The sequence below is a fragment of the Scomber japonicus genome, chromosome 21 (assembly GCF_027409825.1).
Source record: "Scomber japonicus isolate fScoJap1 chromosome 21, fScoJap1.pri, whole genome shotgun sequence".
Lineage (NCBI taxonomy): Eukaryota > Metazoa > Chordata > Actinopteri > Scombriformes > Scombridae > Scomber > Scomber japonicus.
The window spans coordinates 10633475-10661443 of NC_070598.1; the positions used below are offsets into that span (position 1 = coordinate 10633475).

The following is a 27969-nucleotide window of genomic DNA, read 5'->3' on the forward strand; positions in this document are numbered from 1 at the left end:
AAAAGTGGGTTTATTCGTTTTCATACACTCTTTTCGTCACCCTGTTGGTACACTGATCATTTGTAAGCCTTATCGACGGGGACACTGTTGTCGTCTCCATCCCGAGAGCCAACTTTAGGGCGCTGATCAGGGAAGAGATTGTTCACCTTAGCAAGCGTGTGTGAAAACATGAGGCCTCCATTCAGCACACAAAAGGAAAGAAAAACAAATCTGTACAAATACTGAATAAATGAATAATACAAGAGTCGTAGTTGTAAACATATACATATTCACAAATCCATAATCATACAATACTTTCTCTGCATATCTAGTCCAGCAACAGACGCCGATTTCCTATCGACACATCAGATGGCACACTTATGCTATGAATATCAGACATGACAGTTATTACTATTAATAATTTGAGAGAACTCACAAAAACTCAGAGTTTCGATGACCTCTATGAGAATATGAATGATGGCTCTACACAAAAGCTCCTCCGCCTCCACAGCTCAAAATAACAAACAAAAAACCCCCAAAAAACTGTCCATTCATATGAGATTACACACAGGAGAGTTGTGTTTCTTGTTTTTATTTCAGCGCTTGATATTTCTTGCAAAATTCAACTCGCCTTGCTGTTCTCCTCAAGTGTTCTGACAACCAATTAAACATTTAAATTACTTAAAAGCAAAGAGGTTATAAAAAAAAGGCTTCCTACCCCGCTCAATCCTTCACACCCCTCTCCTTCAGTCTGTGGGTGATCATCCCCTCACCCTCGGCTTGGCACGCACACACACACACACACACACACACACACACACACGCACGCACACACACACACATAAACACACGGTAAATCAGGCGTGTCAGTGCATCATTTGCTCTCCCCTCCCCCTTCCTTGAGTCTTTCTCTCTCAAGCCGTTATTGGTGTTGTTGAGCCCGTGTAGATGCAGGGACAGAGAAGCCCATCGCCCTCCTCAGCTCAGCTCGAACCCGGCAGAGGACTCGATGGCGTACAGGAGCTTGTTCCTCATCAGGTGCTGGTCGCAGAACTCAGGCAGCTTCAGCAGGTTCATGCAGGTGCTGGCAGTTGGCAAACGCTCCAGGTCGGATCCACCGTTGTGGATGCAGAAGGCCGGGTAAAGCTCCTGTGTGCAAACATAAACCGTTAATAAGCACCTGACAGTCGGGTTAAAACTTAAAAGGAAATCTGATCGGCGTGAGGCATTTAAAGACAGACGGAAAAATGAGATGTGATTCAACATGTGTCAGTGATGATCACAATGTCCGAAGCAATCCCGATTAAGCAATAAATTCCACAAGGGGATAAATGTTAATAGACAGACATTAAACGTTAAGCTAATACAGTGGAAGTATAAATTTAGGTAATTGAAAGGGACTGAGTGGGAAACTGGCCCACAGTTTGACCCACAGATGAGATGCTGAAGGAATGGTCATTTCATGTTGTCTATCTGGCATTTTTTAAATCAAGCCTTCTTGTGATGAGGCCACCTCATCTGCAGATTGTGACACTGAACGTTTCCATCACGAGCCAGGCCGACGAACGAGCTCCTCCACCCTGATTTCATTCTGCTATTTAAAGTTAGTGTATATACGGTTCAGCGGCCATACCAGCCCGATTAAATGGCTCTTCGGGGGCTTAGCCGTAATGACCCCATTTTTCTGACAATTACCGTATTAAACTATCGTTGCTTATTGAGAAAGTGTCATTACTGCAGCTATCATTTTGGAAAAAAAGAGAGTTTCCATCATCTTTTTTAAATGGCTTCTCCTGACAGAGCTATTTCTCCTCTAATGAATCCTGGGCCGTTTCACGACAGCTAATTAAGGCTTAGCTGGCTCAAGCTGAGGGCCGGGTCAGGGGCCGCTCCCCCTACGAATTACCGCCCTTTACGGCCTGGAGAAGGGACAAGGAGGGAGGAGGGAAGCATCCACGTGCTGGCCAAAGTCAAATTGATTAAATGAGGAGGCTAGGCAACTCTTCAAGCCAGAGGAGGAGGGACTGCAAAGGATTTTAAGGAGAGGGTTGGAGAGGGTTGTTCTTTCATCTCACTGCAGAGCAGCAATTTGGTTTTTCTTAACTAATGACAGTAATAAAGAGTACTAAAACCAATCATATGATGATTACAGCTTCTGGTTATACGAAGTAAGACACATAAAAAACACTTTCTGCGTTCTTCCCCTCCCTATCTCAAACTACTTAAGTGCCCCACAAATCAAGTCAGTGAGACAGTGAAATGGGCTCCAATTAGGAAATCATTTCAGAAATAGGAGGTTAGCGATAATGATTCAGCACTGTTGAAACAATATTTAGAAGTAGAAGATATGGTTTCCTTGTATGTTCGTTTGACAGGAAATTGCTGCTTTCTGCCGTGTCACACAGGAGGCAAAAGTTCGAAAGTTCAACCTGCTACTTATTTCTGAATGGTGATATTTGTCCAGCCAGGATCTCTGGCCAAGCCCACACGTACAGAGTTCTTCAGAAGAGGAAGGTCGTGAACTATGAAACAACAGTGGACCTGGAGATAAGACCTCACCGGGCCAGTCTTATCGTCGCCTAATTTGAAAATGATCATTTTGAGGGCTGTTATCAGTCCAGGTATTTTCATTACAAGCCCATTAAGAGGGAACACTCCCTTCTGTTGAGTTTGAAAAACCTGCTGATAATGGAGGATGTCGGCAGTACACAGTCTGAGAAGTAAGTTCAGGGAGAGGAGGAAAAGAAAAGATGGAGAGGGGGGTAAAGTTCACGTCTAGTCACCTTGAAGCCCAGCAGCGGAGGTCTGGAGCAGCTGGTGACAAACTTCAACAGCTTGCGCTTTTCCTCGTCTGTGAAGCCTTCAACCACCTCCCAGAAAGTCTGGATGACAGGGTGAGTGGCTGAGTAGCCGCCTAGAGGAGAGGAAAATGATGAAGAACCTTTAACCTACACTCATAGATAGATAGATACATTACCCTAACTATATTTATTAGAGACTTTCACTTTTCCCCAGCCATTTAAATAGATTAAATATATGCAGATGTGTACTTGTTAATCATTAAAATACAAAGATATAATGTCACTGAAATCCTGAATGTCAATTCCCAAACTGTATGACGGCCTCTAAGTTCAGAAGTTAAACAATATTTACACACTCAGAGACTCTGGATTTTGAAGTAATTGATCATATCAGACACAGATTATTAGTTAAAAAGAGTATTTCTGTCTTCAAACATGTCTGGAGGGGATTTTTAACATCAGTTCCTACCTGAATAGTTTGTGAACTTTTTCAGGTCATCAAGACAAATTGGCACATGAGCCCCAGATATCAGCACCTGTCAAACAAATAAAATAAAAATACATTATACATTTCTGTGAGTTATAAATAATTATGTGGCATTGTTCTTGTGCGTCATGTGCAGTCTACCTGGATCTCCTGCTGATCAAACATGCGCAGCCACTCCAGGTTGACCACATTGGCCAGGCCCTGTCTGAAGGCCAGGCAGTGAGGCCTGATCTGCTTGTTCAGTCTGTAGTCAGCCACCAAGTGGATGTAAGCTATCCGGTTTGCAGTAGTTACAGGAATGTCCTTTCCTCCCATCTTCAGTTCAACCACCTGGATAAAAAAAAATCACAAGAGATTAACAAGGTTCTCTTACAGTCTATCACACACTATTTAAATGTCTTTGCTCTGTTTGTGTGTGACTTATTCTGAGAGCATCCGAGTAATATAACTGTCAGACAGGTGGCCATATTGCATGTTTCATTATGCATATGCTTGAGTCTGCCTCAGATGCCAGATAACCAACAAACAATGTAAGAGCTTTAATTGTGCCAGGTGGATTTAATTCAATCACAGAAAAGGTAATTAAAATGTTTTCCTCTGATTAAAGGTAAGGCTCTCTAAGTGCGTTCCAGTCTTTCTAAGTATAGCACGTCCAATGAACATCTGGTCCAATACAATTTGGCCCCACGCTCTCTTTTCATTAGCTTTAGAGCAGTTAGCGCTTGATAAAATGTGCTCATCTCTGTTCATAAACCCAGGTGGATGATGGCATCAAAACGTCTACAGGAGGACAAAATACTGCATGCTGTGCTCATCTTTGACGATGCGGTCCCCCCTCCCCCCCATTTGATCTTGAGATCTTTGATCTTTTTTTGGTGACCAAATTTTGTTTTGGTGGCAGGATGGAGATGGGGTTATTTCATGTGCTGTAGTACATCAGTAAAGAGTCGTAAACAAAATGGACTGAAAGACACTTAGCAGATATTTGTTTAACAGTACAAACTAGTCAAAAATTACAATAGAGGTGTATCAGCGCCTCTCTGACGTCGTCTCAACCAAAACTGATTGATAAGCTTTCACAGGTATTCAACACAGAGCTGTTAGGTTAGATTGTATTATAATGTCAGGAGTTCCTCTTATTTCATCCGTGTCCTGAATGTTGTGTACTGCATGTGGCCTTACTGACAGCCAATCATTTCCTGCTTTTTTCCCTCCCTCCACAGTGGATTCTGATTATGTGCTAATGTAAGAGAATTACTGCTGTTATCTTGCTTGCTTTGGCTATCTCGCGAGGGCAAATGCAGGGCAGACTGCTCCCGGGTGTGTGCCTAATCTTTCGCAAATTGTTTTCCCTATCGTGTTTGCGATGCCCTATTTGCGACCAGCAGGGCTACATTGTAACTCTGACCATTTCAGGTGTTGTTTGAGAAGAGCTAATAAGACGCGTTAAGGCCCTGAGCAAACAGGGGCTCCGGGTAGAGTGCAGGTCTGGGCTCAGGTGACTCAGAGTGGTGGTGGCGGCTCGTCTCTGCAGCCTTGAGCTTTGGAGGGGACGTGCTTAAGAGCTGCTAGCTGCTTCTGTCAGGCGTGTTCTGAGATAATTCCTGGGGGAAAGGCAGGTGGAACGGTCAACAGAGCTGCTGTGTTCGCTGCACTGCAGCAGAGCTTAGGGCGACAGTGGCGACGTGCTTTATCTCTCTCAGGGCTGAAAAGTGGTACATCATGGGGGAAATGAATTATTAACGCCACAAAGAGGAGCCAAACAGGAGGAAGGAAAGACAGCTGAATGAGAGGTACTGACCATGATAGAAATGAGAAAAGATATGTGAATCATTTATCCAAACTGCACCCCCAACCCCAGTCACCTGCGCTTCTCCCAGATCGTTGTTGACCACAGTGAAGTTGAGACCGAGCTCCTCTACGTCTTCTTCGTAGCTCTTGAGGAAGAGCAGGTTGCGGTACATCTCCGGGTCCAGCGAGGCCAAGTGGTGGATGTCCACGTCAGCGCTGGTTCCCAGAAGTTTGGACAGGAAGAAACTGGCAAAAGGCAACTCCACCAGCATGTTCTCATACAGCGCCTGCATACAAATGATGTGGATGTTTACTGGAAGACAAAGAAGGAAGTCTTTCTATTCTTGTAAATACAGACGCAAAACATCAGTCAAGCCGTATGAAAGAGAAAATGCTCCGAGCATTAAACACAGGGATTGTTTATTGCTTGGGTGTCACTCAATGAAACATGATGATTAGATAACCAAGATAACTAAATGGACTGTGGCTTGTATAAAGTAGCAAGTGTAATATTACTACGTACATATTCAAAAATCTGATTACAACAAACATTACACAGTATTAAATTTGCACTACTACTCTTACATCAAAGAATCAAGTGATAAGACTAAGAGCAAAACACGGAACATAATCTATCTAAAACACACAGGCCCCTGTTTCACCCGCCTCAAACTTTATAAATGCCAATTCTCACCTTGACCTTAAATGCCATTAAGAACCACAGCCGGGCAGGTGACTCATAAAAACCCAAAGCTAATGTACTGGAATAGTCCGAAAAAGAGCCCGTTGGAGGCATTAAAATATACAGGTCTTTATAAATGATAGCGTTAAAAACCCTGACCGCATCAGCTAAATGGATTATAAATCTAGAGGATTTCCATAATGCATGCATCTTAAACACACACGCGCACATAAATCACGGCTATTTTCTAAACACAGGTTAATTGCACAACTTCAAACATTGTCTATTTTTTATGCAAAATAATCCACTTAGTATTTCTCCCGTGGCCACTGCTCGTTTCAGACCATATGCGCGCCGTGGCCCCTTGAAACCTATCAATAACACTTGTGCCGGGAAGAGGCAGCAATAAGTATATGGAAAAAACCTGTAGCCTTATTTTTTCAATGCCACTTACTTTATTTATGAGTGTTTATTGCCAGAAATTGTGCCAAAATGACTTGGGTTGGATAGAATTAATTATTATGGCCCGGGCCTTTTAATATAAGTGAGTGCAGTGGCAACGCAATTAAAGCAGATCGCAGCACCATCAGGTGGAATAAATGCCAGCAACATTGCAGGTGCATTCTGTTAGCTGCCAAATAAATTCCTTAATTTACAACATTAGGAATCAATAAAATTATAATGCCTGTCAAACGCATCACTATCAATCAGGGGTGCCAACCTCACACACCTCTAAGGGGAAATGTAAGTTGCTGGGGATCAATGAGAAAAGACTGTGCAGAAGTCTGGTGGTTAAATGAGGAGGATCAAACTTTCCTCACCCTCCCAGTTACAGAGCAGAGAGGCCACTGCTGATGAGGTTGGAGGGTTTGGACTAATGAGAGATGGATGAGGCACACAGAGAGCCTCCCTCATGTCATATTATATAACGAGAAACTAGATTTTTCATTTTTGGCAAACCGAAAACAATCTTAACCTCATCCCATCACAGCGAAATTAACTTTTCAGTCTTTAGGCTCGAGTGACAGAAGCAAAGTAACCTGTTTTCATGTTTCCCCATTTAAGGCTTAAATCTTTCTGCTTGTCAGCTGGGTGGACAAGTGAGGAAGAAGGATGATGACCGGCCGCTATTCTGATGTTCAATCCCATTTCAGTGAGTACCCTAGACAAGCCACTCCTGCCTGTAATACATCACCTCCACAACAATGGCACGCCTCGGACATTAATTAACAATATTAATCTCCTGTGTCCTTTGAGCCGCACTGTGCACTGTGCACGTCGCGGTGGCGGTGATGCAATCCCAATCTATATAAACGGTTGCCTTTTATCCAGGCAATAACTGCACTAAACAAATATCAATACACCTCTCAAATGGCCACTCAAACGTCCATTTTTATGGAGAAAGAGGAACTTAAGGTAGGGTTAATTGAAAGTCAAATTCAAATTAATTTCCCCCCACCTAATTGCCTGAACCATTAGCTAAGGAGAGCACAATATCGAAGAAGTGGGAGCTTGTAGCTGCTGATTGATCATTTCTCACTTGCACAGAATAAAGAGAAGAAGAGGAGAAGGCGGAGTAGGCGAAGGAGGAGAATGAAGAGGAGGAGGAGTTACGATGCCCTGATAAGTGGACTGGACCATCCCGGGCCGAGGAAGAGAGAAGAGACCTAGATGTTCCTGACTGTAAAACAGATCAAAATGCTATTACCACATGCTTTGAACGCTTATTTATGTCCTGTCTGTGTGGGCTCGCTGATTTAGTGCCAGCCAAATGCAATCACTACACAAACAAGAGGTAGGAATCATCGGCTAATGGAAGCCCTAATTGAGAGGTGACCGCTTGTCATGAGGTAATTCTTCTCCGGTGGAGATGATACCCCCCCCACCCCCCCACACGAGGAAGGCATCTTGATAAACAATCACTAGCACATGCATTAAGGATGATTTAGAAACATTAGGCTCTAATAAATAGTGCCATCAGAGGAAGGAAGAGACAGAAAAACAATGCCGTCAACAGATTACACACAGGGCTAATTAACAAAACTGAGGTTTGCACAAGCGCCTGTTTCAAGCTCTTCTGATCTTAACCCAAAAAATCTTCTGAACACACAAATGTCTACGTCTTCAATTTTTCTTAATACTGTCAATTTCTAGAACAAACACCAAAACATCCATAATATGCTAATATTCATAGAATGCAGCCTTGAGACTGTGACTGATTTTAATGACGTATTGACTTATTGGTCTTCAAATCAAGGCTGTCTGTGAGGCTCAAATATACTGAAGCATCTGTTGCACATGTTTTGAAGTACAACTATTGTTTTAAATTGCCGAATGTGCACCAGAAGTATTCGACTTTAACATTGAGAGAGAGCTGAGATCATTGGTGAGCGAGAGAGTGAGAGAGTGAGAGCGAGGGTGGTGGTGGTCGAGTAAGGAGAGGGAGCAGAAAGTCGGTGAATGGCAGAAATAAAACATTTTTTCTGGTTGTTCATGACGGTTACGTTCTAAAGCACAAATAAATAACCATCAAACACTTCAACAGATGATTTATTGGGGAATCAGACGCTTTTAGTTTCGTTTTCCTCCTCTGCATTTATCCTTTTCATTCAATTCATTCATTACATCCAACTAATGCAGCAGCAAATATAAAGAACATTTCAAATCTGATGCCTGCCAGTAGCTTATCTACAGTATCTTCAGATATTCTTCCTTTTTTTCCCCCGGGGGAAACTACTAGATATTACTCTGGACGCTCACCTTTCCAAGGATCCTGCCCAGGAAGTAGTAATGCCTCGTGAAAGAGTCTCCGACGAGCATCTCTGCAGCGGGGTTGGGATACAGCAAACCCTCGTTAGTCGTCTTGAAGAAACCCTGGTTGGGATTGAAGCCCGACTTGAGGAGTTCGTTCAGGAACTCTCGAAAGATACCGCCGCCGTCAATGCCTGCCTCATCCAGACCATGAGCGTTCAGCAGATGGACTCGGATCCTTTTCTTCAGGTCCGCTTCTAATGTAACAAGGCAGGAGAAAAAAAAAAGGATCAACACATTGTCCAATACTGTTCGGAGTAAATAAGTTAATCATCACTCGATACATGTGATCAATAATCTACCCAATATGTCATTTTTTATTCTTTACACATTTATTCTACATTATAAACTATCTTAAACCTTCATCCATAAATTAAAAAGCACATATCCTCAGGTTCATTTTATTTGTTAACAAAAAAAATCAGATGAACTTGACTCCTTAGAACTACTAAAAGAAATGGGCACAGACTCAGACATAATAAGCATTAGGAGACATTAGAAAATCAAGCAAGCAATCAAAAACATGCATTTCATAACAAATGCTGACATATATTTTTAATTAAACTTATGTTCCTTGATCCATAATCTCAGGTTTTGTCAACAGACTCCTGATTATTTTCATTTTACTGAATATCTGGGGGGAGAAAGTCTGCTTTTTGAGGTCAACAGTCTCATCCCACCATCTTCCTAACTTTTAAAATCATAGAAATTATTTTCTTTATTCTTGATGGATGTTTTTTTATAATCGCCAGGATTTAAAACTCATTTACTACTTCTGTGTTTCTATATTATAATGTGCAAAAGCTGATGTTTTTTGAAAATACTGGTGGTATTTGGGTCCCTACTTGAAACTTTATTGCACACATAAAGCACAGTTAAAACATATAATAATAATAAAGAGTTGAAAGGTGATGATGATGCCTCCCTAACAGACAAGATGACACAGGAGAGTGACAGAAGAGAGAAACACTGACACAGCAGTCTGTAAAAGCCAAAAGCAGAAGCCAATTAACTTTGCTAATGCATCCTTTAGAAAAGCTGGGACTGGCTCATTAGACCACGACTTTAAAAAGCAAATTAAATGTAATTTGGTTTTTTATCGTCAAACTAAGAATGCCCAGTTTGATTGCCTTTTTGTTTTAATTAACATTTCCTCAATGTTATCCGGTTTTTATTCTAGTATATTTTAATTTCTAACTCAATTTCATTAACTTTTTCAGGGAAGGTTCACTTACAATGTTTCACCTTCTGCTCCACTACAATTACATTTAATATTAACACTTTCTGCACAAGCTGAACGTCAAACTTAAAGAGTACAAATGTGCAAACTTCTCAAAGAATGTCCTGATTATTATTGTAAATAAAGAAAACTGAAGTCTGGTGTAATTCATACACCGTTTAAATCTACTGGATACCGTTGTTTCCCAAACATATTTAGCAAGAAAGCACTTTCTCAACCTGCAGAATATTCAAATCAAATTTTATAAAAGGTTATCTTTCAGAATAATTAATGTACAGTGATAAATCAAAGGCAGCTATATCTTATAGACACATAAATGATATAGATCATGTCTTCAGCCCAGGTCTCCTACTACTCTTTTTAATCAGATTGCCCCCACTGAAGTGCCCTTTCAAATTCAAACACAAAAGAGGTGACTTAAAATAATTGATTCTGCTTTTATGTGATGCATTATAATAATCGTAACCGAAATAATGCTTTACTGAAATTCAATACTCTGCACAAGGAGAGAGCTAACCTTCATCTTGAACGTTAACCGGAACCTTGATCCTCAATATTAAGATTTTATAGAGCATAACAGGAGTTTCATTAACAGTGTCAACATTTACAGCGCCGTCCCTTTTACCTCACAGGTGAAATGACTATTCACTGAAACTGTAGTGATGCAAGCCGTACCATTTTCTGGTGAGAGTTTGTCGTAGGCGTCTTCATAGATATAGTTGCGTCTGATGGTGACATTGATGCCATCGGGGAACGGTCCATCGCCCTGTGTGTCCCGTTTGTCAGCATAGATTAACCTCTGGAAGATCTGCAACACAGATGTTAGCCCCGTAGCAGGTCAGTGATAAATTCTTCTCACTTACTTTTTAATTTTTTTTTTTTTGCTCTGATCATGGTTATACATCAATTGGTCGTCAATTTTTCTCAACATTAAGAAAGAAGTAATCCTTTTTAATCCAAAAGTCAACTCTAAAGTATAAGTGATACTTCATAATAACAGACTAACGTTGAAGGTGTAGTTTCTGTCAATGCACCAATTCATTTCAGTTAAAATAACTTCTGTGTGATGGTATACAATTCTTTGGTCCAAATACAGCAAACAGAACTTTTTGTTGTGGTTGTGCGTGAGACAGTGGAGGTGGAGTGCAGGAGTGCAGTACCTTGACTCGCTCCTCAAAGGGAACTACAAAAGGGAGCTCTGTGAGGATGGCCAGATGTCTCTCTTCGGACACAGACAGCTGTGGAGGCTCTAAGCCGACTGCAGAAAGACACAAAATTCAACATTTTAGCATTTCCTGGTTTTGGATTAGTCACTCGTCACTCTGCGTGTAAATACTAGGATACTAGGGCCAAATTGTTTTGTTATAAATAAGTGATTTTTTTTTTTTCGGGGGGGTGGGGGGTCCTTTTTAAAATTCTGTCATTCTAAATATTTTACCTGTTAATTCATGTTCTCTCTGTGTGTAGCATGGATGTAGCTACAACTGCATGTCATTGTGAAATCCAGTTTTTTATAATAATAAAGCTAAAATCTGACGCTGTGAATCTTCAGCAGGGAAAAGTACTTCCAAACATCAGGTATCTTCAGCATTGTACTCTACTGGAAACAGTGCTGTACTCTGCTTCATCATTGCCATTCTCACCGCTAAGCTCTGTCGTCAAGACCCGTTCCTCTCTTTACAGGCCAGCCATTAAAGACACTTTCATCCTACATCCTTTTAATTACGTCCTTTTAATTAACCCATCTGTGAGCTGCCCTCCCACATGCCAGCTTTATGTATAAGCTGACGTTTGTTTTGTGTTAAACTCAGGGTTCTAGGCTGTTTAGCCTACAGGAAAAAAAAAAACTGCCACAATAGCTAAACTGCTCTTCACCCTCCTCACTTTGTGTCCACTGCAGCTCAATTATTCTGCTCAATTAGTCAACCTGATCTGCATTTTCCCATCAGGTTTCCATCTTTGAGGAGAAATATGGCCCCGGAGTGGTCAATACATTGCTCATTCATCAGCTATGGGCCCGTCCATTTAAGGAAATGAGAAAAGGCAGGACAAACACATGGACCAGATGTGGCTGAGTTCATCAGGTACTTTCACACTAATTGAATTTATCCCATACAGCCTCTGAGTGGCATTAGGTAGATCATACACACATTGTTATCTGCTTGTTTTCACACCATACTTCACAGAAACCAGGGATGACTCAAAGTGAGCCAGATGAAGCTGTGCGTGCGTCAGTGTATTTTCCTCTGAGTGCTTAATTGAGTCAATGAAGAGAAAATGCAGTTATATATATCTTTGTTAAAAAGGGGAAGGTTAATGACTTTTTCTGTTGTTTTTTTGCCTAGGAGAGGCACCTTGATGGAAATATGAGACATTTCTACCAGGCAAAAAAAAGAAGTGATTTTCAATCAGCAACATTTGCTAGTCTTACGTCTAAAAGATGGTTTAACTGCACACTTAACTGCAAACACCAACTCCTCTAGAAATTAGAGCTTTAAGTTCCTCCCATTTCCTTATTTGTGAAATCATATGGATACACGGCTCCATAGAATATGCAGCAAACACGGAGAAGGTGACTTTGGGTAGCAATTAGGATGATTTCTTGCGCTATGTATCAAGCTGACACAAGCATTATACGATTCTAAATTTTCATTCATTGCCAATAGTAGTCCTATGCTGTACATCAGTGCAGAAAACTTTAGAGTTAAGAGTACAGCTGTTGTAGCTGATGATGAATGCATGTTTCGAAAACTCAGATGAGTGACCTCTACATTTTAAAATATGAGGATAAATGTGACAGTTAATCAGTCAAAAAATGCTTAAATGAGCCAACAGGAATATCACGATCATTTGTACAAGAGCTCAATTTTGTGTGTTAATTTCATGCACAATAAACATAAAAACTTCTGACAATAAACTAATAACAGAATGATCAAATACAATCATCCTAGTGAAAGAACACATATTTTTTTACAGGTTTTAAAACAGGTATTACAGGTATTAAAAAAAAAAAAAAAACATTAACCAGATTACACTACCATCAAGTGTTGACTGAAGAGGTCCAATACGTCCCATCCTTCGCGTTCTCCACACATGTCTGGCAGAGGGCACGTACAGCTGGGTGACCTACAGAGAAAAAAGGAATCAAATGAAGAAGATGAAACTCCTGTCAGTGCCTTTGGTCTAGAACGAAAGGTGTTATTAAATCCTTAGAACTCTGTACATCCTCTTATTTATAAAAAAAAAAAAAAAAAAAAAAAAAAAAAAACTTGTACTGAAGTAATTTATTATTTTTGCTTAATAACTTATTTTCCTTGATTATACTGTTTTGGTTTAAAACTCTGTGAAACACTCTGTAAAGAAATGTAATCTAATTAGAAGGACATAAATAAATAAAATAAAAATAATAATAATGAGATAATAATCAGACTAGGAAGTTTTATGAATACAGTCTGAATTATTTTTACAAAGTATTTTATCTATAACGAGAGTAAAATTTGTGATAAACAATGATCGACAGGCAAAATCTAAACAGCTGTAAAGTACCTTATCAGCTCGGATGTTGACCTCCTCAGAGAGCCAGTGACCTCCTGGACAGAAGGGTCGTCTTATGTCGCGAGCTTTCACCATCTTCACCAAGTTAGTGATGACCTGGGTAGTAGATTAAACACACGTCACATTAACATCTCTGAACTCTGGCAGCTGTTTCCCCACAAAATTAACTTCACTGGCTAGACTGCAAAATGTACATTTCAAGTACTTTTCAGAGAAGAGAGATGCAAGACTGATAAAGAGATGCGTTTCCATGTATGGACTGTTCAACAGGATGAGGTGCCTTCTCTTAAGGGAAAAAAAAGCAATTTGAGAATTCAGCCATTAGTGCGCCATTTATGGAGAGTATAAAAGAAAAACGACCTACGCCGTCCCTCAATGTCCAGCCCTGTTAATTACTGGCGAGTTCTGCTGACATCAGCCATCGGACTGAGAATGCAAAAGACACTGCAGCATCGGTTCACAGCACTGCAAGTACCGGCACAGCTCACGCAAATATTTCAATTTGATATAACGTTGTAACATACGGCCAATTCAGAGGACCAAATCTGTACTCTAGTGGTCACTTTTCTTTTGTCTGAGTCTCTTTTTTTACTTAAATGTATGTGATTTATGATATAAAAAGTTGAATGCTGTATTCATTAAGAGGCTCTTTTAGTCTTTGCAGTGGTATGGTTGCTCTGGCCCAATTTAAGGTGAAAGGGCTCAGGATTGGGACTGATGACCTCATAAGTTTCCTTAAGTTTCAGCCTACTTTGATACACGTGCTCTGCTGTTGCTATGGCTAGTCGCTGTCAGACATCCGCTGAACAACCTAAGGCGCGTCATTGCATGAAGATTCGTTAAGGGGGCTGTTAGAACAGTTACAGCCGAGCCATTTCCATATAATGCTCAGGCTCGATCGTCTCAATCGAAATGTTCTTTTCTAAAGCACGTCATTTTCATAGAGTGACAATCAATCTCGGCCAATCATTGGGAGGCAACCAGAGTCCGCAATAATGGCAAGTGCAAAATGCTGTAAAAGTAGCATGGCGATGGGTTTGGAGCAGGCCTACCCCCTGACTCTGAGAATGAATAAGCATTCCTTAATTAGCCCATCGGGTTAAGTGCAAGCCTTAATGGGCCTTTCCCAAACTCCAGCGTGACATCGTTCTCCAAACATGGCCAAGAAGAAAGTTCCATTAGCAATATTAATACAAGCTTAGTTGATCATTTTCATTCAATTAACTTCTTTCAATTAAATAGATAGCTCGACAATGGAGGTGATAAAAGATGGGGAGGGACGGCTGATGACACGAACTAAACATTAGCGTGTTAGGGGTCAGCAGCGTGAAACCGACTGTAAATCCCACCGTTCAATTTGGAAAATGCATTTCCCCTGCTCCCCACTTCTTTAATGGGTCGTTTTAGCTGACAAGAGGCCTTTGAGCAGATCTTTTATGAAAATTCCCGACATGCTTTTCATGTATTTGCCACCTTCCTCAGAACACTGGTGTCCACTTTTAAATTCTCCTGTCAAAGACTGACAGCCAGGAACAAAGTCGCTTAATTACCACTTCCCTGATGGGGAGTAGAAGAAAGGAGAGAGAGAGAGATGTGGAATGAGAAAAAGAGAAGAGTAGAAAGAAGTTAATGCTGTTTTCTGCCTCATTTACTCTGAGTAAATAACCAATGGCTGACCTCCACGGCTGCGCTCCTCCTTGTCTTTGCCTGTTCATGCATACATGCTTGATTTCCCCTAACGCAGACAAGCTTTAGATCACTATGTCTCGATGCATGGACAGGCTACACAACAATTAAGCTTAATGTTAATGCGTCACATATGCTTTTAGGTATCAAAGGGAAAGAATGAATCACAATTGGGACTACTGTGAGATGGAATAATGCAAAATATACTGGTGTCTGAGTTGATTGTGAGCAACATGTATGAAGAGATTGGAAGTCAGAGTCCGATATGAAGCTACTGATTTCAACTGCTTCTCACACACGACTGCTATGGACTGTTCATATCTCTTCTGTGATTAAATCCATCCAAATCTGAGATCTATATTGTCAGACAGTTTCAGAAAAGACTGTTTTGTGCTAGAAGTGCTCATATTTTTAGATTTGATTTTCAATTTTAAGGTCACAATTTGATTCTTAATACTATTCATAATGACCAGCTTCCTGAGAATAACACAAATTTAACATGCTACTTACTGTTTAAACATGTTTTGACCCACTGCCTGTGTGTGGTACAATCTGCAATATGCTTTTCTGCACATTTTGGCAACTGAATGCAATGAAAACAGCATTTTTTGCCATGAGAATAAGTAGAAGGCCGCCATCTCACTACTCAAAACTTCAAATCAGTTTTCAAATAATCTACTTTACTCTGGTTTTGCATGTTTCTCTTTCTCTCTGTGTGTGTGCTGACATAATATGTGAGTGAATATGTGAAGTGCAGTCACCCAGCCCCTCCCATTTTATTTCACCACACGCTGCATTTACAGTAAATAGACTGAGAAGGTGAGAGAAACAGAAAAGACCACAATAGAACTGACAAAGTTTTGAGCTTTTACATTTGGATTGAATGACAATATTTTCAATTGATTTCAACTAATGCTGTTTCAAGACAAGAAGGCACAGACAATTGTGTTAGCATCAACACAAACTCAGAAAAAAAAGCTTTTTTCATTGTAGATTCTCTGTCATTGCAACAAAATTTGATTTTTTTTTTTTAACTGAACACCTGGAGATAAAATCAGATTTTCAGTACTTCAGTAATGTCAAATTCAACTTTCTGTTTTCAGTTGGTTTCAACTACAAAAACATCTATTCATTTAAAAATACAAGAGGAAAAAAACCTGATGAACATTCAGCTGTAATGTGGCGATATGAATCTTACCTTAAAGAGCTGTACCCAGCGTTTCTGCTCAGCTTGGATACGCTGCTGAACCTCAGTGTTTGTCTTGACACCCACGCTGCGGAAAGCAGCCATGTACTCCTCTCTGTGCTCTGTTTTGGTCTCAGGGTAGGCCAGCTTGATGATTCCCAGGCACGCGTCCCTCAGACAGCGAGACAGAGTCACCAGCTCTAACAGAGTGAAGGGCATCATGGACGACTGCGACTGACCTGTTGAGGGAGAGAAGAATTCATTGTCTTTTACAGACAATGAATTTCACATTAACATGGATGCAAGACAATGTGTGACTGCTGGAAACAACAGGCGGTGACTTTAAATGACTTTACTAAGAACACCAGCTAAAAGAAATTTGGAATAATTGATGGAAGGGTCCACAGGATAATCAGCTCCAGTGGGATAAATGACCCATTTAGACATTCATACATGATTTATACAGCAGTACCACTTGTCAATAACTAAATATGTACAAATTACATGTAATCAGAGGAATGGATAGGGATGATGATATATGGATGAGTCTATTACCTTCTAATTCATGACCAAAAAACTCGCTGTCATGCACGGAGATAAGCGAGTGGCTGAAGAGGGAGCTGAAGAGATAGAAGAGGGGAATGATGCGGTTGGAGTCCTCATACGACATGGGAGACCCTCTCGAGATCAGCTGCAGCAGCGGCACCATGGAGCTGAGGGGGCACACACAGACCCAAACATGAGGCACGTTTGTACGCCAGCAGAAATCAAACTGTACATAAGCACAATGTACACACAAGTATCCATGCCAGTAATCAGCATTGAATTAGCTCACCCGGTAATCATTTTCGTTGTCATGGAAGTTATCAGGTGCCAGAGATGCCTCAGGAAACGTGCATTGAAAGCTAAACTGTACAGAAGTCTACAGGAGAACAGAGGAGGAGACAGACATGTCAATTTTCAACGTTCATTATGATGAAGTAGATGTCTCTCATCAACAAGACGACAATGTGAGTTAGAGAGCTATTTCAGTCTGATGACACAATCAGTGAGAAGAACAGTAAAATTACTTTCCGCCAATCTGTCTGCTATATTGAGACTGTTAACTCTGCCCTGTTAACCAAAGGACACAAGTAAAAGGAGGCGAAAAAATAAATGACACTGTTAACCAACATTTCCCTCATAGAATTTTCTTGGCCTTTCTCTCCCCTTTTATACCTTGCGAGGGCCGAAAAGAGATTAAATGAGCCATTAAGCTTTATTTAGGCGAGGCACCTTCCATTAGTAAACTAGTTGCTGGCGAGGGTGCCCAGCTCGGGTCATAAACAGCCCCTCTGGCTTCCTGCTGGAGCCCCATTTAACTTAATGGCCAGGGGAGCGAGACAATGGAGGACAGAGGAGGAGGGGAAGCCTCGCTTTGACCCCGCAGCGCCAGCATACTTCCACACTCACAGTGAATTACATGATAACACCGAGGAGGGCCCACATACCTTGCTATAGTAGCTCTGCACTCAACGGGGCTGTGGCACTAAGGTGTGAAGTTGCTCTTTGTTCAAGTGTATGTGTATGTGTGTGTGTGTGTTTGTGTATACTCCTAAATTGCATGGATTTTCACACAGAGGGTAAGTACAGGTGACAATAATGTGGTAAGTAAGCTAAAAGGCTAAATAAAGTGCCCCTGCATATAATAGGCTCTTGTCTGAAGAGTGACAGCACTGACACCTATAAGGATGCTTGCCTTTAATAGGGCAGCATCATGTATTCACAGTAGAGGAGAGGAGCAAAGGTCAACAGAGAAAAAGAGCAAAGAAACAAAAAGAGAAAAGAGAGAGAAAAAGAGGATACAATGGGAAAAGTGAAATTCTATATTTGCTGAACACTCTTATCTCAATGTCAGCGCTAAAATTCGACCATTCAATCTACCAAAACTGCCAAAATGGAAATGAGCTCCGGGAGCAAAGTGGCAGACAAGCCTGAATATGGCTTGAAAAATGGTTTGTGCCAAGCACCCGCCATCTGTCAGTGGTACAAGACTCAGGAGAGAAGCGAGAAGTAGTGCTGTGGGCTCATAACAAGTGATGTGGGTGTTTGATTGAAATGGGAAACAAAGCACTAAATGCCAGCTGACATGCTGATTTACGGCCTGAGAGAACCCAAACCCCCATTTCAATCACGGAATGAACCGCTAATAAACAAAGTCAAGACATCAAGAGGGGTTTCGTGTGCATATGTCTGTGTGTGTGTGTGTGTGTGTGTGTGTGTGTGTGTGTGTGTGTGTGTGTGTGTGTGTGTGTGTGTGTGTGTGTGTGTGTGTAAAAAGCAGATTGATGAATCACGCCCGGATCATTTCATTTTTGCAGTAATGAAAAAAAAAAAAAATGAAAAAAAGAAAGTGGCCCGGCTCGGGTCACGTTTGAGACCGTAAAGAGTGAACAAGTTTCCACCTAAATACAAATTAGTTTTGCCTTCGACTTCAGCATGAACACGATCAACGTCATTATCTCACGACAACACCAAAGTCACAGCCACTGCTCAAAAGCAAATGAAAGACTAAAAACTCATCTGTGCTTGCTTTCATCAGAGCAAGGCCCCGTTAGCGACAGGGTGCTACGTTGGGTGAAACCAAACCATTAAAGTGGAATTACACCAAATATCCAACGCTAACAATTAAAGGGAGATTACACCAAACCCACATGACATGCTCCAGATAATCAAAAAAAATCAATTAACATTTATTTTGGAACTGCTTTTAAATGGTCCTCTAAAAATAAATAGTTTAAAGGCAGCGTTCAGCTTCATGAGACATTTTACATATTTATTAAAAAGGCAGTGTGCCGGGCTGGCTGGACGACTGGCCAGCTGCTTTTTTCTTTTTTTTTTGTGCTGTAAGAGCAGTAAATCAAGACCGGGATGCAATTTGCTCCCCTTAGCCTCTTGTAAAGCTATCCCGTCCACTCCTGCAGTGATTAATCTTTCTCAGTGAGCTAATTATTTTGTACAGATATCCAATAATGATGGAAGACGAAGGGCAGGATTTATGGTAAAAGCGGAAAGGAAGGAGGAAGCCGTAAAAAATTAAGGGGATTGGGGAGTATATGCTGAAATTCTTTTCAGTTCTGTTCAACCATTTGTAAGCAATCTTGCACAATTACTCACTGATTCTCACTCTCTTCTTCTTCAATTACAAAGGAATCTAACGTATATTTACCATTGCACGCGTGATTTTGGGTAAGGCGGAGCTTCAGTGATGACAGCAAAACAGATATACAGTAGCACACAGGTTAAGTAACATGAAATCCGCCCCGGTAACTGGCTCCACTAATAATTAACTAGAGCAGATTGGTCATCCATGAAGCTCAGTCAGCTCAGATCACCTCCCGTCAGTCAATGCAGCTTCCATCCCCACACCCACACCCACACACACACACACACACACCTCTGACATCCTGGCTCTAATGTAATCAACCTGAGAAGAGGTAATTGCCCTCATCCAAAGCTGACAGCTTCCCTGACATCCCTGCTTCCTCTGCCGGTTGTAAATGCCAGTGGGTGCAGACCCACTGATAACTGCCTGCCTCACTTCACTGTTATTTACATTACTGCTTACAGCGCGGAAACACATAAAGACACAGTTTTCCTCTCAATCAGGTGGCCACGTAAACGAGCTCTTCAAATGCAAGGCTGATCTTGACAAGATGTGTAAAATGTTATGATATCGAATAAAAATAAAAAAAGGCTTTTAAATTATTTTAATGTTCGGGTCAGATCAAGACACACCTGCTTCTGTGCCTCCGAATTTTCTGAAGCAATAACAACCTGTTCTGAAAATCCCTTAATAGGACTGAAGGTTACCAAAGCAGGACAGATGCTTGCAGTCACACTGGAGTGAGAAGTCAGTGTTTCTTTTTAGGTTATGTTACTTTAAAGGTTCTCATTAGAGTTTTCGTACCTGACTTTTGGCACCATGAGGCGATGCTGGACCATGAGTGTGTGACAGATGGATGCCATCAGGGTGAAAACCTCCTCACTGGCTGAATCCCTCCACACCAGGTTCAGCAGGGCATTAGTCTGGTGTTTGGTGTCCAGCTTGTGGACACATTCCTCCGTGATCAGCTGCACAGAGATTCGGCTGTCGTCCTGACAGAGAAGAAAACAGATACGGGTTAAAAATGTGGAGTAACGAGAGAACTTTGTCATGCTACACCAATGAATCAATAAATATATAACAGAAGAAAGAAATCACATATACATCATATATAGAAAATGTGACATGTCAAATTGTCTACCCGATGGCTATCTTTTTTGGGGGGCATTTTGCCTTTATCAGATAGGAGACTCTATAGAACTTTAGGAAATGAAGGGAGAATGTGAGTTAGGACTTCTGAGTCTCCCTGTATTTTGCCTGTGCTGTTATTATGCCTTTGGTCTTTAAAATGTCAGAAAATATTAAAAAAAGTGTCTCAAAGGTGAAGATTCAACCTCCTAACCAACCATACACAACCCAAAGATAATCAGTAGGATGAACGATAAACCGATGCGACCGGATATTCGGTTCAACAAGTGAGAGATACGGCTGCATCAGTAGCAGCCTCCTCAGTCGATACGAATTAGCCATGAATTCCTTGATGAATCGGTTGTAGAGTCACGGATCGGGTATCGCGAGACTTGGAGTCGGGTTTGAATCGAATCGTAACCTGTGTATCTAGATGCATATCGAATCGTTTATCACAGAGAGATGTGCAACACTAATAAATCAGTTAACTATCGTAGAGGACTTAAGAATACAAAATATTCACATTTAAAAAGCGGGAATCAGCTAATTTTAGGTTTGTCATTATCAAAATAGTTGGCGATTAATTATCTGTTGACAAATTGATTACTCGACTAATAATTATAGCTCTACATCTTGGTAATGTCTTGCAGTGTGTTGAATTTACAATAAAACTAGAAACTGTAATAAATGTCACAAACTTAATACATCCTCCAGGCCCTTCAGATATGTTGCTATGACGCTACCTTCACAACTAGTGATTGGTCATTTCTTGTAATTCACCATATTGGTGACAATATTTGTGAAGGTGTAGATAATCTGGAGCTGTAATCATGACATAAAAAAATAGCTGGTCTTTTTTGATTTTGGAAGAAATATGGCATCATTTGCTTATTGAGAAATAGTACTGAAAATGGGATCAATCTGTGCCCCCCCTGTGATGTTTGTAATGATACAAATAGTTTTTGAGTGATGCAAGTTTTAAAAGGCCGATCCAGATGTAGCAGCGGTCAACGAGGGACCTAACAGCTTAAAAGTCAATATCACTTTGTGTGTACTCGTGTCCATGTGTGTGTGTATCGTACCTGCATAGGCGGTGGATGGATGCCAGCATCGTCGTCGTCCTCCGAGTCACTGTTCACCTCAGGCCTGCTGCAGCTCTCAGGCACCGGCAGCAGCGGCAGCAGCGATTGCAGAGCCCGCAGGTAGAGCAGCAGTCCCTCGTCTGATAGTGAGCCTGCCAACACGTCACCAATCATCATGACTGTACAAACCATCATATCAGACCTCTCTATAAATCAGTCTCCTAGGAGTTAATGCCTCAAATGAGCCACATTTATTTCACCTCATTAACACATGCTGTAATACATTCACACAGGCGATGTACCATTTAAACATCTCTCAACTGTCACCCACCTAAGCGGTTCTCCCCTGCAGAGAGGACAAAGTAGAACAGCCATGGCGCTTGGCTGTGTGCTGCTGAAGAGGAGTTGATGGTGGCCTGGAGAGAGCTCAGGAAGGCCTCAAAAGGGAATGAGAGACGGAAGTCCGACAGCGCTGGGATAAAGAAGTGAAAGATCTGCTCGGTGAACGATGCAGAGATAAACTCCCCAGTAAAGGCCGCAAATACAAACTGCCTGAAAGACAAGAGACAAACAGACTTTAGTAAACGCAATAGATTAAAATACCAATATGACGCAAGAGAACAAAAATGCTGCCTTCAATGACTGTATGTTCATACAGGCTCTGCTCTTTCTGCTTAGTGAATACTCCAATATTATCTCTCCAAATAAAGCTGCTTTGTGTGGCTCAGTCACACATCTGGTGGGCCAAGTCAGATAATTAGCTGTTAGAGTCAGTGTGTACACAAGTTTCTCTCACTCCCGCCTTGCTTTTCTTCAAAGAAGAAAAGGAGTCCCCTTGTCGTTTGTTATTAAGTAAGGGCAAATAGCCTGATATTCTGCACTCTGGCGAGCGAGCAAGTCTGGGGGCCTTTTATGGCTTGTTGTAAATTGGTCTCTGAAGCAATTACTGCTTCACCACTGACTCGAAGGGACAAAAAACTGCTGTAGTTTGTCTGATCAGTTTAATGGATGATTTTAAAAGAATTCACTGGAGACAAGCCTTTTTCTTTCCTGCTATTAAGCAGTTATCTTTGCTGTGTCCTCAAAGCAGCAATTTGGGAGATTCATTGAAATCTGTAATTTTAAGATAAATGCCTAATTTAATCCTTATTATCTGTGGTTAGATTTCAGAGTCCAGCCTTTTTTGTGACTCTCCATTTATAGAGTATAGAGTATAGATTCACTTTTTGGCCTCTTCTGTTGCTCATGGACACTTCAGCAGGTTTGTCATTTGCCACAGGAGGTTATATTTACATCATCCACTCTTTGCTGCTGTTATGTTTAATTCTGTTTGTATTAGATGCAGTTTTTCTCAGAATGTAACGCCAAGATCACTAGCGAGGTCATGTAAGGGGAAATTTTACCAACACAGCAAGCAGCAAGCTCCTCACTATCTGTATACAGGCCTGTCTAAACAGTCATTTCACCGTCCTGTTGTACCTTGCGCCTGTTGTGCAGGAGGAGTAGGTAAAGTGCAGAGGTTTGAGAATGTGCTCCAACAGTGTGCTTGCCAGAGGGATAGAGGGAGCGTCGCTGTACTCCAGACTGGAAGGAAGCCTGTGATTCACAAGAATATACAGCGACCTGTAGTATCCTGAGGAGAGGACACAACAAGAAACACAATAAAGAATCTAAGCTGACATCTACACACATTTCACATCAACATAAAAAGGTAGCAAATGTTCCTGTTTGCATTTAATTGCAATTGTTGTAAAAATAGAATAAAAACAATAGCCAATCTATAATACATTATCAGTACTATATTATTTTCATGTGGAATATATGTATAAAAAAAAAAACATTCTTTCCCCTTACTTTTGAATTTCTTGCCATTTTAGCATATTTCATGATTGCACCCAATTTAACTCACTATTAACACTATGAGCAAAAACTGTCAAATATACTGAAAATGTAAAATAAATATCCTGAAACGTATACTTAGGACACAATACATCACTACTCCCAAGTGCCCTATATATCTGCCTGTAAAAGTAGGGCCAGCCATTGCGTCTCATTTGATAATTAGGCTTCAAGACATGTGACTGAAGCTACTGCTGACGTAGTAGGAAAAACTAAGCAAGACGCTTTGGTGTTGAAACCTTTTCAACGTATAAATAACATTAGAAAGAGCTGTTAACATGAGTCATATGTCTGCGATAATGTAAACACCAATGAGACGCACTTGATCTGTGCTTAGGTGCCAGTTGGAGCTGGAACTGCCCATGCACAGATAAAAGTACTCAAACACTTCAGATCAACTGATATTGACACATATTCAACATCTCTATGCACCTCTTAGTGTTTGACAATTAAGCCATGAAGGGTTCATAAGTGTCTGTGCTGCACTGCATGCTGGGATATAACTGCTGTTTGTAAAACCCACATTTTGCATGCCCCCATAAAAAGGAACACACACACACACACACTCAAAGACAGTTAATTATGAACAACCTTTATCACAGCCAAAGCAGCAACATATACTGACATGTAATATCAGTGCTTCTTTATCTGGATGTGAATAACAATAAGTCACTGTGAACTTACCTTTCTGTACCATATAGTGCAAAATCTGCTCGAGTAATGAAGCTACATAGTTAGCGTCTGGAATAACAGGAAGATAGGTTTTCTCTGAAGAAAAGATTTCTAGCATCCGCATGGGAACAGCCACATTTAAAGTGTCATCCTTGCAACCCTGCAGGAGTCTAGGAGACAGAGAGAGTGACAAGAGAGATGACAACAACTTCATTCAAGCTAAAAATGTTAATTTATTTATATTTAGTTTTCATGGTTTGTACCTGCAGCAGAAGCCTAATATCCTCTTGATCTGAAACATGCATGTCTGCCTCTGTGGGCCCACCAACAGCTTCACAAACTGACTGTTGTGTTTCACCAGGTTCTGGCACAGCCATATCTTTATAAACAAACACAGACACAGTATGTAAGATACGCACGAGACGTCGGCACAAACTTAAGCCCCTGGCTGTGATGACATCTGTGAGACAATCAAAAATACATAACACAAGAAATATTGCATTCTTACCAATCTATGTGCGTCCACGCTCTGTCTGTAGAAAAATATGAGTCGCCTTGATAAGAGGCAGAGACTAGCACCATCCAAGACATTCTGAGCACCTCCCACCTGCGTCTGGCTGACACACTCGTCAAACCTGGCCCTCTGGATGGTGTACTAAAAGAAAATGTTCAAAGGTCACATACTGCAAATAGTCTGTTTGAGCAGACTGTTTGAATAATACAGCAACTACTACAAATGTACAGTTAAATTAAATGTGTGTAAACAAATGGTTCAAATAGTTTTGTCAGCTCATCTGGTTGGGAAAGTAGGTCAGAGTTCGTATTTTCAGTGACTCAGCAGGTAAGAAAACAGCACTGTGTATTCAGAAATGTTATAACCACATAGTAAAATATAGTATGAATAAGCAGAAAGAAGTCTGTTTCCATATGTCTCTGTCAAGTCAAGACATTAAACTGTCCTGAGGACATGTGACATGTTCTCTGTTATCTGTTTTGCCAACACACAAGTTGGTAACAGTCTTGTTATGAGCATTGAGCTCTGCCAATGCTGTAAAAAAGCACTCTTCACAGGTCAACTCCTCCTGAAATAGCAATAGCAACTTTAATTGGCCACTGACAGCAAAAACATACTGTTGATCAAATATTGTATTCATAGGCAGCAGCACAGCTGAAAAATCAACCACACAGGAAGTAAATGTTAACCATTAATTTCACAATTTGGTATCTACGCAGCCTGTGTCAAATATGATAGCAACTCAACGCAGTGATCTGAAGCAAGATGGCACTTCAGCTGCAGGTCACCAATAAAACATCTACAACACCATCAGGCAACGCTAATAATGAGCAAAATGCATGTTAAAGGTTTACATGTGAGTTCACATTTAATCACAGATTTTCAAATAGGGTCACAGCTAACCCTCGTTAGGTACATGCACATACCCTTTGACTCAACAACAACAGGCTGATGACACTTCTAATGCTAAATAATACCTGTGATGCTGATTGTAAGAGATGAAACCTAGAAGAGGAATGGTTTAAGGAAACTTGTGTAGTGTTTGCAAACTTACCTGTCGTTTTAAGTCCTGGTAGCCACGTATGTAGGACTGAATGATAATTGCATTCTTCAATCGTTTTCGTTCATCCTGAGTAATAACAGAACACTTTTTAGCACTGATTAAACCAAAACAGACTCATACTTTACTATCTTAAAACATGCATTTTTACTTGAATCAATAGTGCAAAGAAATATGAGTTAAGAGGAAAATGTAATCAACTTTAAATAAACGCAGACCAATACAGCGACAATTGAGGACTTTGTTTTCATAAAGGAGCTTGTAAACAAAACACTTGGACAGACTCAGTCACCTCTCTTTTTCGTCTTTCTTCTTGAGTGCGGTGTAGCAGAGATGCTTTCTCCTCCTGAAAAGCAATACAGAACAACTTAACACGTTAAACAATAACAATCCTGCATAATTTTTGCCGAGCATTGACACGAGACAAAACTGGGGTAGCGTGCGTGTGTGTGGTAGAAGGCAAGGCAAGGCAGCCCTATTTATAGTGCATTTCATACCCTGGAGCAACTCAATGTGCATTACATAAAAAAACAACATTTAACAGTAAGAATTGGGAACAAATTTGAAATTTGAAAAATAAAAATAAAACCCAATAATAGTAAAAACATGGAAACTTTACAACATACAATTAAAAACAAAAAAAATAGAAAGAGAGAAAAGGAAAATAAAAACTAGAATGGAATAGAACATTAAATATAAGTTTGCAGCATTAAATAATGATTTGCTTTAAAATCATTAAAAGGACACAGAGTGCAAATGAAAGATCAAAATATAAAGTGCTTTAAAAAAGCTCAATCATAAGCACAGGAGAAGAGAAGTGTTGTTAACCTGGATTTAAAAATGTTCACTGTTGGGGCTGATTTCAGTTCTGCTGATAGTTTGTTCCAGTTGTGTGCAGCATAACAACTAAAAGCTGCAGGATCTACTGACCTGAGTCAGTAGATCTCAGAGCCCTACTGGGTTTATATGCTACTAACATTGCATTCATGTATTCTGGACCTAAACCATTTAGTGATTAGACCAGTAGCAGAACTTTCAAATCAATTCTATAGCTGACTGGGAGCCAGTGTAAGGACTGGAGTAATGTGCTCGGATCTCTTTGTTCTGGTTGAAAAAGCAACAATTGTGTCACAGAATTCTGTAACTGATTTGTTTACTTTCAGTTTTCCTGTGTGACTGGAAGATGAAATGACACTCACCTTTTTGCTCGCTCCTCCAAGTGATACCTTGGGTCTAGTCTTGAAATCTCCCTCAAAGCTGAACATTTTCAGATTTTTTCCATTGACTAGTTCAGATGTTGTCACGGATTCCTGAAAGAGGAAAAAAGAAACAAAAAGTGAACTAAACCCCCCTAATGGCAGTGCAAACACTTAAAATGAAACCAAAAAATGACATGACTGTTGCCCCCAATTAAACTTTTAACCAATCGATATTTCAACCATCAAATTACAGCAAGTTGCAGCGTTTTCTGTTTATACTTTATGTGGACAAATATATCAATTAATCACCTCTCTGTGGACAACTGTTGAACAGACAGCACACACCGTTAACTGACAGCCTCAGTTTGCTCTGCAACAATAGTTAGCTAGCCGGTTAACTTAGCTATAGCTAATGACTCAGCAGCTGTCAGGGGATAAAACGCTGCTGTCTGGTGTTATAAAAGCCCAAGCAGCAACACAGACCCGATATTACAGATTATTTATTAATGACACGTCGCACCGCTGCTTCATACATATGTAAGCAACATGATTTTGTTGACGTTAGCACTGCGGCTAACCTAGCAGAGCAGCTTAGCACTCACACAGGCTAACTTTACGGGGGGTGTACTCCTTCTCTATCGTGTCGCTTTTTTAACACACTTAATATATAACAGGACACACACCTTGAGAATCATCGACCGACAAACCTATGAATCGTTTTTTACCTTTCACTTTTCAATTAAGGTGTAAAAATCACAACAGAAAATACAGGGGAGTGCAGGTTTTTTTAGGTGAACCCAAACGTCAAGTCTTCTTTTTCCTCTCCTCCTCTCTGGAAATCAACACACATACACATACACACACATACACACAGACATACACACACACACACACACACAACAGCCAGTTTAACTGCTTCCGCTTCCTGCGACGTCAGAGAGAGCTGATTGGACAGCAGTGACGTCAATTAAACTAACTCTCCTCTCTGAGATCCATTGAGAGGTGCTTCACAGGTTCAGAAAAACCTATTACATACAACTCAGACATCAGAT

The 27969-nt window shown here is 40.7% G+C and overlaps 1 protein-coding gene across 1 annotated transcript; it reads right to left on the bottom strand.

The window, feature by feature from the left end:
• ube3c (ubiquitin protein ligase E3C) lies at window positions 1-27776 on the bottom strand. Its single transcript, XM_053342492.1, has 24 exons — window positions 27643-27776; window positions 26918-27028; window positions 26011-26064; window positions 25713-25787; window positions 24653-24799; window positions 24408-24523; window positions 24157-24314; window positions 23053-23206; window positions 21905-22125; window positions 21574-21725; window positions 20168-20355; window positions 17054-17140; window positions 16774-16931; window positions 16231-16484; window positions 13338-13442; window positions 12830-12917; window positions 10952-11049; window positions 10467-10599; window positions 8501-8748; window positions 5133-5345; window positions 3409-3597; window positions 3250-3316; window positions 2763-2893; window positions 1-1128 (listed from the first exon to the last, which is right to left on the bottom strand). Exons 2-24 carry the CDS (start codon window positions 26981-26983, stop codon window positions 958-960), a joined length of 3273 nt encoding a protein of 1090 aa, XP_053198467.1. The 5' UTR covers window positions 26984-27028; window positions 27643-27776; the 3' UTR covers window positions 1-957.
• Window positions 27777-27969: the final 193 nt, after the last annotated feature.

Coding starts and splice junctions, on each gene's coding strand:
- ube3c (XM_053342492.1), bottom strand. CDS start 26,983: ATGTTCAGCTTTGAGGGAGATTTCAAGACTAGACCCAAGGTATCACTT. Junction 11,050..12,829: donor TCTTCAGTCAACACTTGATG/GTAGTGTAATCT, acceptor GTCTTTCTGCAG/TCGGCTTAGAGCCTCCACAG. Junction 5,346..8,500: donor TGGGCAGGATCCTTGGAAAG/GTGAGCGTCCAG, acceptor ATTTGTATGCAG/GCGCTGTATGAGAACATGCT.